Source organism: Mus pahari, chromosome 22, assembly GCF_900095145.1.
Source record: "Mus pahari chromosome 22, PAHARI_EIJ_v1.1, whole genome shotgun sequence".
Lineage (NCBI taxonomy): Eukaryota > Metazoa > Chordata > Mammalia > Rodentia > Muridae > Mus > Mus pahari.
Genome location: NC_034611.1, coordinates 29,512,228 through 29,526,225, shown reverse-complemented (window position 1 = coordinate 29,526,225; position 13,998 = coordinate 29,512,228). Strand labels below are relative to the sequence as shown.

General features: G+C 39.0%; 1 protein-coding gene across 5 annotated transcripts in view; it reads right to left on the bottom strand.

The window, feature by feature from the left end:
• Positions 1 to 9,170: 9,170 nt before the first annotated feature.
• The window catches only part of Usp45 (ubiquitin specific peptidase 45), a 64,922-nt gene continuing 60,094 nt past the window's right edge, over positions 9,171 to 13,998 (bottom strand). For all 5 annotated transcript variants that reach the window (XM_021222213.2, XM_021222214.2, XM_029533384.1 and 2 more), the window contains 3 exons: positions 13,044 to 13,130; positions 11,223 to 11,376; positions 9,171 to 9,590 (listed from right to left, as the gene is read on the bottom strand). In XM_021222213.2, the coding sequence (XP_021077872.1) occupies positions 9,460 to 9,590; positions 11,223 to 11,376; positions 13,044 to 13,130 (372 nt within the window). In that variant the 3' untranslated portion in view covers positions 9,171 to 9,459. The remainder of the gene's footprint in view (positions 9,591 to 11,222; positions 11,377 to 13,043; positions 13,131 to 13,998) is intronic.

The following is a 13,998-nucleotide window of genomic DNA, read 5'->3' as shown; positions in this document are numbered from 1 at the left end:
ATTAAATATTTTGACTAGGGACACTAGTGTAAACTAGCCATTTTGGATATCCAAATGGGAAGGCCTATTAAATGCCTCATTGGGATTACAGGCACACATCACCACATATTTCTCCCATGTATGGATGTCAAGTTCTATTTTATCAGAATATATGCTGTTATGTTAAAACTCTGAACAGCTATCATATATGAGATCTATAATTTGGCTATTGTGTACTGTAATTATCAAGTGCCAGCATCTTGTCTGTATTACCTGGTAATCTACTATTAATGATTAACAGAGAACTTTAAATTTAGGTTTGTTTGTTCCTATTTATAGGGCTGGGAAGATGTCATTTGTAACACAAGAAGATGTACTTGTGTTTGATTCCCAGAACCCACACCTTAAAGAAAAAAAAAAAAGCAGGAGCTATGGTGTACATTGTGGACCCAGCACTAGGAGTGTTGAAGGAAGACAGATCCCTAACACCTATTGAGTTCAACACCAATTAAGAGACCCTATCTCAAAAACAAAGGTAGAGGGGCACCTGAAGAACGCTCAAAAATGTCCCCTCTCCCCACATGTACATATGCTTATGAGACCTGGTCACCAGGCCACATGTGTTCAGCTACTGCCAGTTCAGATAGTACATACGAAGGCTTCCCAATGACCACAAAGTAAGCTGCTGAGTCATTTGTTAATATAACAGAAAGCTAGTTTATCTTGAACAAAAAGCAGTGACTTTAAAAAAAGTATGCATTAGGGGCTGGAGAGATGGCTTAGCAGTTAAGAGCACTGAATGCTCTTCCGAAGGTCTTGAGTTCAAATCCCAGCAACCACATGGTGGCTCACAACCATCAGTAATGAGATCTGATGCCCTCTTCTGGTGCATCTGAAGACAGCTACAGATAATAATAAACAAATCCAAAAAAGAAAATCACAAATCTAAAAAATATGCACTAGATTAGAAGGTGGTTGACAGAAATTGCTACTAACAATGTGTAGAAATTTAGATTATGGTACAGTAAAACATCAGATTTAACTGAGATTCACTACAACCTTCGAGGCAATAATATATATAATGAATTTCTATTTAATGGAAAAGTTTGAAAAGCAAGACACTAGACACGAGATGCTACTGGATGCATTTGACAAGGCAGTCTAAAGAAGAAAGTGATGTGTACAGCAACACATGCCCTGTCTGTTCCCTTGCTGTGCAGAGACACCATGACCACGGCAGATTTTATAAAAGAAATCATTTAATTGCTCAAAGTTTCAGAGATTCAATGCATTATCATCATGACGGTGGCATGCAGGCAGACACTGGACCAGTGGCTGGGAACTACATCATGACCCATAGGCAGGGAGAGTGACTCTGGGCTTAGCATGGGCCTTTGACACCATGAAGCACATCCTCAGTGACCCACTTCCTCCAATAAGGCAACACCTCCCAATTCTTTTAATCCTTTCAAATAGTCCTGCTGCCTAATCATTCAAATGTATGAGCCTATGGGACATCATTATTCAAACCACCACATGACTACAGCCCGACTTGGTGCAGAAGCTGAGGCCCAAAGATCACTTGAGCCTGGGAGTTAAAGACCAGACTGGGTTATACGTTAAAATCTTCTGTGTGTCTGGCCAGGGAGAAGGTAGAAATCAGAAAGGATTAAGTGGTTTCTGAAAACCAAAACGAGAGAATAAAAACAATCTTTTTTTAAAGCAATCTTCTATTCTTTGCAGGATTTTGTTGTTGTTGTTGTTTGTTTGTTTGTTTTTTGAGACAGGATATCTCTATGTAGCCTTGGCTCTCCTGGAACTTTTGTTTGTTTTTTTTTTTTAATATTTTATTTATTTATTTTATGTAAGTACACTACAGCTGTCTTCAGACACTCCAGAAGAGTCAGATCTTGTTATGGATGGTTGTGAGCCACCATGTGGTTGCTGGGATTTGAACTCCGGACCTTCAGAAGAGCAGTCGGGTGCTCTTACCCACTGAGCCATCTCACCAGCCCTCTCCTGGAACTTTTATGTAGACCAGACAAGCCTATGACTCAGAGATTCACCTGCCTCTGCCTCCTGAGTGAGTTCTGAGATTTAAGGCATGTACCACCACACCTAGCTGAGGTTGGATTTTTGAACCTCACAAAATAAACTTTAAGGCTTTTTTCAAAGTTTTTTTTTTTTTTTTTACTGAGTGTTTGCATGTATTCATATGGATCTTGTGCATACCTGATGCAGGCAGAGGCCGGAAGAGTCTGTCAGATCCCCAGAAATTATAGTTCCACTCCACTGTGAGTAACACGACAAGGGAATGATCTTTTTAAAAAGCTGTGCAACTTCTTAGTATGCCATATTTTGCAAAAGCCACTCAAATGTAGCCAAAGGTGTTAACTCCAAACAAGCCCTCCTTGGGCTCTGTATCAGAAAAAGTCTAATGAATCTACCCCACATCTATAGTAAAACATCCTGGTACTATTCTCCCTCCTCCTGCATGAGAATGTTTATGGGTTAGTGTTCTATCTCAGTTCATGAAGTATATAGAAAAATGTAACATAACCATTTTGGCTCATGGGTCTTCAGAGCAGCAGAGAGAACACCTAAACATGACCAAACACACTTCTAGAAACCTGGTTGTCTTAGGGTTTTACTGCTGTTAACAGACACCATGACCAAGGCAAGTCTAATAAAGAACAACATTTAATTGGGGCTGGCTTACAGGTTTAGAGGTTCAGTCTGTTTTCATCAAGGCAGGTGCGTGGGAGCATCTAGGCAGGCATAGTGCAGGCAGAGCTGAGAATTCTACATTTCATCTGAAGGCTGCTAGCAGAATACTGACTTCCAGGTAGCTAGTGTGAGGGTCTGAAGCTCAGGCCCACAGTGATACACCTATTCCAACAAGTCCACACCTCCTAGTAGTGCCACTGCCTGGGCCAAGCATATACAAACCATCACATTGATCTTGAGGATAAAACCACCTGGACTATGACCCTTGAAAAGGGAGTCATTGTAGTTTCAAGTGTGAAAGAAAAGCTAAGTGCCTGGTGACCAGAAGGGTGTATAGAGACAGAGACTTTGGGTTTGTTCTGGGTTGACAAATATCTGACAAAACAGCCAGAAGCAGACCTAACCTACAGTAGCCAAAAAGCAAGGTGAGTACCTTTAGAGACCTCCCGAGAATTATGGATTTTGATAGATTATCCCATTGGCAGATGAGATTGTTTACATGCTGAATTTTACAACTTGTGTCGTACTCCACCATGAAGTCAGTTGTGCTACAGTCTCAGGGCTAAGTTCAGTGGTTAAGAGCACTGGCTGGTCTTCCAGAGGGCCCAGGTTCAATTCCCAGCACCCACAGGGCAGCTCACAACTGGCTGTAACTCCAGTTCCAGGAGATCCAACACCCTCACACAGACATATATGCAAACAAAATGCCAATGTACATAAAATTAAAATAAATCATTAGAAAATACATGTTTATTTGCAAACATTTTAGGTTTTTCTGCTTGGGTATAATCCTTGAAATGTATGAAAAAGCTTTCAGGAAACCTACAAATTTCTAAAACTACAAATACTTGGCACATAATGTTTTTTGGGGGACATACAAATATCAAGATGTCTCTTCTCAGCTTCTGTTGCAGGAGAGGGCCCTAAAATTAAGACTCATTCTCCTCTCTTTAGCTTTCTCTCTGGTACTATCAGATCTGCTATGATGGCTGTTCCTGGTTGTCAACTTGACTGTATCTGGAATGAACTACAATTCAGAAATGATGAGCACATCTGTCACTAAGATCTTGAGGCTAGAAGACATGGGCTTCTGACTTGGATCTTGACTTGGGATGACACATGCTTTTGGTTCAGATCTTGAGACGTAGTGGCCATGAAAAGCCCAAGATGAGGCAAAGTAGTGCAAAACCTTAATCTCAGGAGATTGAGGCAAGCAGAACTCTGAGTTTAAGGCCAGCCTGAGACAGAGAAAGATCCAGGTGTGGGAAGTACATCTAGGCCTTTAGTCTGGGCCACACCTTCTATTGGAGGCCTACATACGGACAATGGAAGAAGGAAGGCTCACTCTTCTCCTGTTTGCACTTACTTGCCAGAACATCTATTGGAACCTACTTCTTCAAGATTCTAGTTTATACAGAATTCCAGCAGAAATAACTGGCCTTGTGGGACTGAGCAACTATTAGATTCTTGGACTTCGCATTCACGGCTGCCCATTGTTAGGATAACTGAACTGCAGACTGTAAGTCCTTATAATAAGTTCCCTTAATATATAGACGTTCCGTAAGTTCTGTGGCTTTAGAGAACCCTGACTACTCCGTTGTCATTGGGACATCCTTCTTTGCTAGGTGTTACCTCCAACAGCATGTACGCAACATGGTTTGAGGGTTTCCCCCTTATGTGCTAGCTGTTTTTATGTCAACTTGACACAAGCTAGATTCAGAGGAGAGAAAGGAACCTCAATTGAGACAGGGCTGTAGGCAAGTCTATTGGGCAGTGCCAAATAAGTGATTGATGTGGAAGTGTCCAGAGCATTGTGCTCCCCCTGGCCTGGGCTTATTTAGGTCCTTTAAGAAAGCCAACTGAGCAATCCATGGAGAGCAAGCCAGTAAGCAGCACTCCACTGACCTCTGCATCACATCCTGCCCCGACTCCTCCTGTGATATTCGAATGTAAACAAAATAAACCCTTTTTCTCTTCAAGTTGCTTTTGGTTATGATGTTTTATCACAGCAAGAGACACGGAAAGGAAGGCCAGTATACTCACTTGACAGATTTTTTTCTTGAGTGATTTCTTGCATTCGCTGCTGTATTCCTAATGTCAAACAAAGAGCAGGTGTTCACCAAACACTCTTGTCTTAGTTAGGGTTTTACTGCTGTGAACAGACACCATGACCAATGCAAGTCTTATAAAGGACAACATTTAATTGGGGCTGGCTTGCAGGTTTAGAGGTTCGGTCCATTATCATCAAGGCAGGAAGCACGGCAGCATCCAGGCGGGCATGGTGCAGGCAAAGCTGAGAGTTCTACATCTTCATCTGAAGGCTGTTAGTGGAAGACTGACTTCTAGGCAGCTAGGGTGAGTGTCTTAAGCCCATGTGCAGAGTAACACACCTACTCCAACAAGGCCACACTTCCAAATAGTGCCACTCCCTGGGCCAAGCATACAGAAACCATCACACATAAATGATCAAATAAAAACATTAAGTATACAATTCTATCTATCTATCTATCTATCTATCTATCTATCTATCTATCTATCTATCTATCTATCTATCTATCTTTCTCTCTGAATGCACATACTGTTTCTCATCTACCTCCCTTCTTCCTTGCCATGGCAACTTCCCTGTCCTCATTCTTAGGACCAGTAAACCTGCTTCCCAATAAACCTGTCTTTATATATGCGAAAAAAAAAAAGGTATATAGCTTTCATCATAACCTCTGAAAGCTTTCTGACTCTAAAAAGTTAAAACAAACAAATAGACATGTAAATAACTCAGATCATTCTGTGAAATAGCTGACAGTTTTGTTTGTTTTCTGGACTGAGAACGTAGCTCAGTAGAAGAACTACTAGATACAATTCCTAGTATTAGGTTGGTGACAAATTTATTTTAAAATAGTGCATTCCTGAAACTTGAAGGCCATTACGAACTAGATGTTTGTGTCCTATTCACAAACTCCCTATGTGAGAGTTCTGTGACGGGGAGTATTTAGAAAGTGATTAGGTTCTGACCGGGGTGCCCTTGTAACAATCAGCTCCTTCCTCTTCAAACAGGTAAACAAACACTGAGAGAGCATCTCCAGAACCACATTTGGACAACACATCTGTTTGTCTTTGTCCTGAGCTTCCTGACCTCTAAAAGTTTAGGCAATTAAGTGTTGTTATTCATAAACTCCTCAATTATATTTTGTTTATAGCAAGCCAGGGGACTAAAACAGAGAACACAATGTTTATTAACATTCTGTTAATTATATATAATGCAAAAACTCCAGGCCTAATCAATTAACATAAGAATCTAATATTTATTGTGATCTTTATACATACAACAATGACCAAATAATGCTCAATAAGTTACACAGATATTTTTAAAATACTGCAAAATTGGATAAAAGAGAAGGAATGATACCATGAATTTATTACTGATACCTAAAAATAATCATCTTTTAAACACCTTTGAATTGATGATTTCTACATGAACAAAAATATTTTAATGCAGAAATCATTTCTCTAGTACTGCAATGGATGCTACCTGAAAGCTTGATTTGATTGCACATATTTAGTTTACGTTTATGTGACCAGATGTCATGCAGAGAAATAAGCTGAGTATAAAGTTCATGAAAGTAGGCAGGATGTTATTTCGTACAAAAATTTGATGTGCGGTGACATTTCACAGCTACGTCTCCAGGAAATTTTATTCAATTATTACATAAAAATCACTAACTAATCACACATGCAAGCTAAGAACTATTAGGTGTGGTAAAATAGCTCTGTTGATATATGACTCTGAGCTGATACAACGACCATCTCCTTGACCACCTACATAAGCAGTCTTCATATTATTTTTTTAAAACATTAAACAACAAATCTTAAATACAGATGTATATTTGTTATGTCACAAGCATTCACATAATTGGCACATCATCAAAATTTTATCATTTTAAATATGGGAAAGTCAGGGGAGAATTGGGGATAGAGGTACCCTGTAAACCAGTTTCTAGATAAAAACTTCTCTCTTTTACCTGTCAAATTCACGGTGCCAGAACACTAAATAGTTGTGTTGATCTGTAAACATTCATGTTTATTTGCACTGTTTCCTGAGGTAATCTGTTAGTACAGTAGCCTCACAATTTAAAATTTCTACAGATGTGCTTTGGAAAACTTCAGAGTAAGAACAAAAATTTAAGTGTAGACGTGGGTGATTTTTATCTCTTACATAAGCTTGATAAGAAATTTCTAGGTATCAAATCAAACCGTTTTCCTACATTTTCAGATGGCAAGAAAAACACTCAAACTTCAGGTCATTAAAAAAAAAAAAACATTTCAGAATCCCCTCGGCACTAGGTAATAAATGAACACTTTATTTGCACATCCCTACTAGAATAATGTATAAAATAATATAGATTTTAGGGTTTTTTTCCCAAGTTTTTGAGACAAGGTTTCTCTGTGTTGTCTTTGCTTTCCTGAAACTTGCTCTGTGGACCAGGCTGTCCTTGAACTCAAATCCACCTGCCTCTGCCTCCCACGTGCTGAATCTAAAGGCGTGTATCATCACTCGGCAGAGTTTTCTGTTTTAAAGGCTGATAAGATACTGTCATATGCCAGGTACTGGAACCTGCCTAGATTGTATATCTCTTAACAGTATCTTTTCTAGCACAGAGGAAAAAAAGGCTGACTGTTTACATTTGTTGGGGGGGGGGGGAGCATGCAACTGCTATGACAGGCCAACTTGAACAAATAAATTATTTTTCTCATTCATTGCTCTGGTGCTAGACTCTTCCATGCCGATAGATTAATAAACTCTGAATGTCTGATGAAACAGAAGACACTGGAAAGTTCTTTTTAGAGGACACAACTGGGCTCCGCCTTCAATTAAAAAAAATTCAAATACCATTGAAAATTCCTCCACAATTTAAAAATGTCTCCATTAGACAATCAGTTTCACCCAGCCACATATCAAGAGGCAAACTGGTGACTTTATGTTACACATGTCAAGAAGGTTCCATCCTGGCTAAAGGTCTGTACAGTTTACCACCTCTCTCCCTCACATTTGCCCATAGAATCAAACACAGGCACTGATGACTAAGACATTGAACCTGTTCCCTTACATCTTGATTCAATACTATGGATCAGTGGACCGCTTCATTGATTATTTAAAATCTTGGAAGTAATATTTTTCATGCTAAGTTTTCACAGTTCAACCCTTTGAATTCTAGAAGTAACTATTACATGTCACTACTTATTTAAGGGGAACAGAAGTAGCAAGTCTGTGCCCCATGAGAGCAGCCAAGCCCAGTCTGTGCCCCATGAGAGCAGCCAAGCCCACCTGAATATTTGATTTGTTTTGCTAGGGATGGGACCAGGGCCTTGCCCTGGCCAGGCAAGTGTGCTGCCATTGAACTACATCCCTAACTAGCCACCTCAAGTTTTAAATGATGCTTATGAAGACAAAACCACGCTGAGCATGTATTAATGTAAGAAGTAAAAAAGTATTATATATTCATTGTTGATTATAAGAATATGATCTCTACCATTTATAAATATAATTTGGTGGTTTATAGTTCAAAGATATCCTTAAACTTTAAAGTATTCTATGTTCCTATATAGACTATCAACTTCTATTTGCCAGTTCTATGTGTTGTAAATTATCTTAAAAAGACTGCAAATGATTAGTTTATGAAATGTTTCAATACCTTCAAATATCCAAAGCAATAAGCAAATCAATTCATTACTTGTAAACTCACACTACCAAAATTACAATGGTTCCTTTTTATACTACTAAGTCACATAAAATATGAAAAATAATTATGTTACATTAGGCACTAGTTCAAACTGTTCTAGAAACTTTTCCTATAGATTAACACACACCACTGCAGAACCCTGAGATGATATAAAGTGGGGTGGTGCAAGGATGGACAATTTTTCTTTCATAGCTATAAACTTACATAAATGATTACTAGAAAAATAACTAGCACATAAAAATGTGAAGTATGATTCAAAATGGCCAAGATTTTAAAAGGCTTAAACAAAAAGTAAGCAAATTATAGCATAAGATATATTGGATCCACTCAGGAAGGTTGTATTACATTTAGGAAATAGTATACTAAAGAGCCAGTTTAGCATCATCTCTGAATGTATGTAATGATGAGTCATATCATAAAGGGGATTGCTATACTATCAACTTTGTGTGTGTGTGTGTGTGTGTGTGTGTGTGTGTGTGTGTGTATGGAGTGGCAAATTCCATGGACATGAAAATTAACATAAAACAGGTTTTTACATTTAAGAATATAGATTTGAGCCAGGCAGTGGTGGTGCACGTCTTTAATCCCAGCACTTGGGAGGCAGAGGCAGGTGGATTTCTGACTTTGAGGCCAGCCTGGTCTACAGAGTGAGTTCCAGGACAGCCAAGGTTATACAGAGAAACCCTGTCTCACAAAACCAAAAAAAAAAAAAAAGAATATAGATTTGAAAGCATTAATTAATTTTTTGTTTAATATTTCAAGACAAGGTTTTATTGAATAGCCCTAGTTGGCCTCAAACAGAGATCTGTCTTCCTCTGCCTCCCAAGTGCTGGAATTAAAGGCGTGCACAACTGCCTGTCACATTAATTAATTTTCTTTCAAGGATTCACCACATATTGAAAGAGTTAAATAACACTGGAAGGATACGCTATTCCTAAAGACCACAAAGGCACGTTACATATTATGGTTACGACTTCAGCCTTAAAATAAAAATGAACTAAACAACAATGAACAGATATTATAATATTCTTTCATAAAAAAGGAGATAAGCTTGTGCACTCAGTGCTCTTGACTCTGGAACCACCTGCACATAAGTGTCGCTGACGTGGACCCAGTGGCCTCCCAATTCACTATCAGGTTCTTTCAAACCTAGCAGAACAGAAAGGACAATTTCACAGTTAGTGTGTTTATGTCTTCTAAATTGTAAATACTGACACATTTATTATGAGCTGTATGTATTTAATTCTAAGATCTATAACATCTAAGATTGATAACTACTTCTAGTTAAAAAATTTTTTAACTTAAAAATCTAGTGAAATATTAGCCTTATAATACTTAATTTCCCAGAGAAATAGTCATTTTCACCAAAAAGGAAGGTGGAAAAACTGGTGAGACGGTGCAGCGGTGCAGCGAGGAAAGGGGCTTGCTGTACCAGCCTGTGCAGCAGCTCTGCGACCAGAACCCACACAAAGGTGGAAGTACACGAAAAGTACACGAAACTCTTCTCTGACAGCCAAACACATGCACACATACATACCACACACACACACACACACACACACACACACACACACACACACTAAATACATTTTAAAAGCTAATAACAGAGATGGACGTGGTGGTATACACCTTTAATCCTAACATGAGGGAGGTAAGAGCAGGTAGATCTTTGTGAGCTTGAGGCCAGCCTAATCTATATAGTAAATTCCAAGTTAGACAGAGCTACGGAGTGAGATCCTATGTCAAAACAAAAACAAGAACCTAATAACCACACAACTAATAAAGGGAAGGTAAAAGAGATGGCTCAGCAGTTAAGACCACATACTGCTCTTGCAGAAGTTTGGAGTTCAGTTCCCAGCATCTGTGCTGAGCCTATCACAGCCACCTCTGGACCTCCAGCTCCAGGGATCACATGCCCTCTTCTGGACTCTTTGAGCAAGTGCACTTTACACCTGCACATTCACACAGACACCCATTAACAAAATACGACCCGCAGTAATGGCCAGCACATTTCCAAGTCCTGCTCTTTTGATGGCTGGTATATCTTCAAAAGGGGAATGCGGCTGAGGACGTGGTTAGAAGCACCAGCCACACAAGCCTGATGATCTGAATTTGACCCCACAACTAGGGCAAAAACAGTCATCTATCAGTGTCAGTTATCCCAGCGTTCCTGGGGATGATGGGAGACAGCAGCAAGAGAATACTCCAGAAGTGCCCAGCCCTGACACACACAGCCCAGTGGCAAAATCAGGACAACAAGATGGAAGGCCAGAATAAACTGCTGGTATTTACTCTCAAACGGCCACATTATGCTGTGCACACCAGCACACAGACACAGACACATGTACACACACATTGTTTTTACAAAAACAAAAGCAAAAAACAACAACAAGCTGGGCGTGGTGGCACATGCCTTTAATCCCAGCACTTGGGAGTCGGAGGCAGGCGGATTTCTGAGTTCGAGGCCAGCCTGGTCTACAAAGTGAGTTCAAGGACAGCCAGGGCTACACAGAGAAACCCTGTCTCGAACCCCCCCCCAAAAAAAAAAACAACAACAACAGCAACAACAACAACAAAGAAACTACTGCTTCTTTGAAGTAACTTTAAAAAATTGTCAATTAATATTGCCTAAAAGGATATTCCTTTGTGATGATTAAGATTCTTGAAGATTGCCTGAGCAGACTTAAGATTAATAAAATGAATCCATTTGGAGCTCCTTTTCTAAAAGTCCGACTAAATGTCTAGCTTTGAGGAGGAGCTATGGGTAGGTGGCATGCGTACCTGCGGCACTCTTCCTCCCGGTGATGCACTCGGACAGCTTCCTGGAGGGTACTCTCACTTTCACGTAAGCAGTGTAGTGGCCTCCTCTCATGGAGCCGCTGTGCTCCACTATACCGTAGAGACCATAGAGAACCTTCTCCCCGACACTTATATTCTTCCAAATAGAGAAAACGGGTAACATTTAGTGAAACAGCTCATGAAAAAAAAATACATAAGAAAAATTTATTCTTGAACCATATTGTTCAACCACTGTGCTTGTCGAAGGACAAAATGTCCTCTATGGAATGGCATTACGAAAACAAAAGAAAGAGGGGGACTACCAAACCCAAGTGTACCCAGTCTTCTCTGCTCACAACTGCCTCACAAAGAGAACAATGACAAAGAGATCACCATCAAATTCTACATTATGGCAAAATACAAGAAAGATTCCAAAAGGAGGAAGAAGAAACCATACTTTAACATAGTACAAGCATCATCAATTTGCTTGTATATTAATTAATGTAATTATTGTATTGATCTTTAAAATGAATTGAATGCTAATTCACTTTAAAAATCATATGTATATGACAACAGGAAATATGAACACTAGATGTATAAAGGATATATTAAATGACACTGTGGTTGGGTTAAAATTGGAGAAGGGGCCAGGAACATCTAGTTCAGTACATGTGTGATGTCTTGAGTTCAACTGCCATCCCCACCCACCAAAAAAAGCAATCTGTAGTAGAAAGTACACGGTGGTTATGACGGGACAAGCCTATAATCCCAGTACTTGAGCAGCTGAGGCTGAGGGCTCGTGAGTTCAGGATCAATCTGAGCAAGATCTTATCTCAAGGGAAAAGCACACAAAACAAAAACAAAAAAGGAATACGGTACTTATTGTAGTTTAGGCATCTATAATGAAATGATACTTTCTTCAAAGCAGTTACAAAGGACAGCAGAGACAAGCATGTGGATGCGGGAGGGGACAAGACTGGCCACAGACCTGAGACTGTAGGAATGGAGGATGGAAGTTCACTGCACTATTCTGTCCACAGCATGCTAAGTACGTCAGTAATTCTTTAGAATAGGTACTTTCAAAAACATGTTGTTCTTAAAAACTAAAACTGAGCTTACAAAACCTCCTTCTTATTTGCTGAATTATCTGTTACTCCTAAGAATAATGAATGTTACTATTGAATATTAGTAACTGACAGAGCTGGTATTCCACCTCAAATAAATTATATTCACCAGAAAGCTGCACTCACTTAGTCACCATACTAGATTCAGTTCAGTAAGTAACCTATGACACCGCAAAACCGCCTGAGGCCAGTAACCGTGAGTATGACACTCATCTCTCTAAATCTATCTTCCTCAATAAAATGTTCATCAATTTTGGCCACACACGTCTTACATGTAAGTATTTGCAAGCAATTATGAACCTTGTTAGTAAGGCATCAGCAATTTCGACCTATTGTACTCAGTTAACAACTACATGGCTATCAGTATTTGTGAAATGGCATAAAAACAACTCAGTAGTGTGTTTATTTGCAAAAGATACAGACCTTCACAAATGCTAAAACTATAGATCATTATTTGGCTCACTCAGAGGAACAGGAAGGCATAAAGCCAACAACGTATCGCCTGCTGGTAACTAGCAGGCAGCTTGGACGGTTGGGATCCAGGCCTAATACCTTACTCATCTTCCAAAGAACAAAAGCCACATCTGATGAATTAATATGCCACAATTACTCATTCAAGAAGAGAAGTTTATTTAAACAAAAACAAAAGCATGGTCTAATAAACAATAGCAAATTAATTAAATCTCTTAATATCTCATACCTTACAGGTAGCCGCACAGAATGGTGCTAAGTCAAGGGTAAGCGGAAAGTCTACATGTCTGTTTACTTTACGAAGACTCAAACCAGCCTTAAAAAGACAAAACAAAACAAAAAAAAATTAGTACAAATTAAGTTTAAAGTATATTTTAAAACCAAAAGAAGAATTCTAAAAGATATTTTCATAGATCTACATTTTCATAGATCAACTACCTCATCTGTAGTTTTTACAACAATTAATGAAAAAAATAAATTCAATGTGCTAAAAGCTAATCCACTGGTATGTACTGTCATAGAAGTGCAGTCAACAAAGGGTTAAAGATATCTAATGCAATACCTTGTTAAAAATGAACTTGAATGTAGGCAGCCTCATCTAGGTCACAGAAAATGGTACAGAGATCTTACCAGGTACTTCTCTTTTAGAAGTAATATTAACTGGTAATATTAACTCAGTAATATTTACTAAGTATGAAAGGCTTGGAGCATTTCAAAGTTTTTTCAATAAAAGTAAATGGTATACACACATCAGTCAAATGAACTTTTATGATCTTAAGAAAATTCTACTTATATTTTTCTCTCTTTACTTCCCAAAGATAATCTTGAAAACAAAATGTATGTTTTTCCATCGTGTGATGATAATAAAAAATAACTGAGGGCTGGCAAGATGATTCAGCAGGGAGAGGTATTTATTGTGCAAGCCTGAAGACCCAAGCTTGAAACCTAAAATCCACGGTGGAAGGAGAGAACCATCTCTCAAAAGTTGTCCTCTCACCTACACACACACACAGACACAGACACACAGACACACACACACAGACACGGTAATAAATATAAAAGGGTGAGAAGATACTTAAATGTGAATGGTATACACAGACAAATCCAATGCCACGTTTCATGCAGGGCCTTCTTGATATCACTGCATACCAATCACATAATTTCATTGTATTTCTCACGTTTGA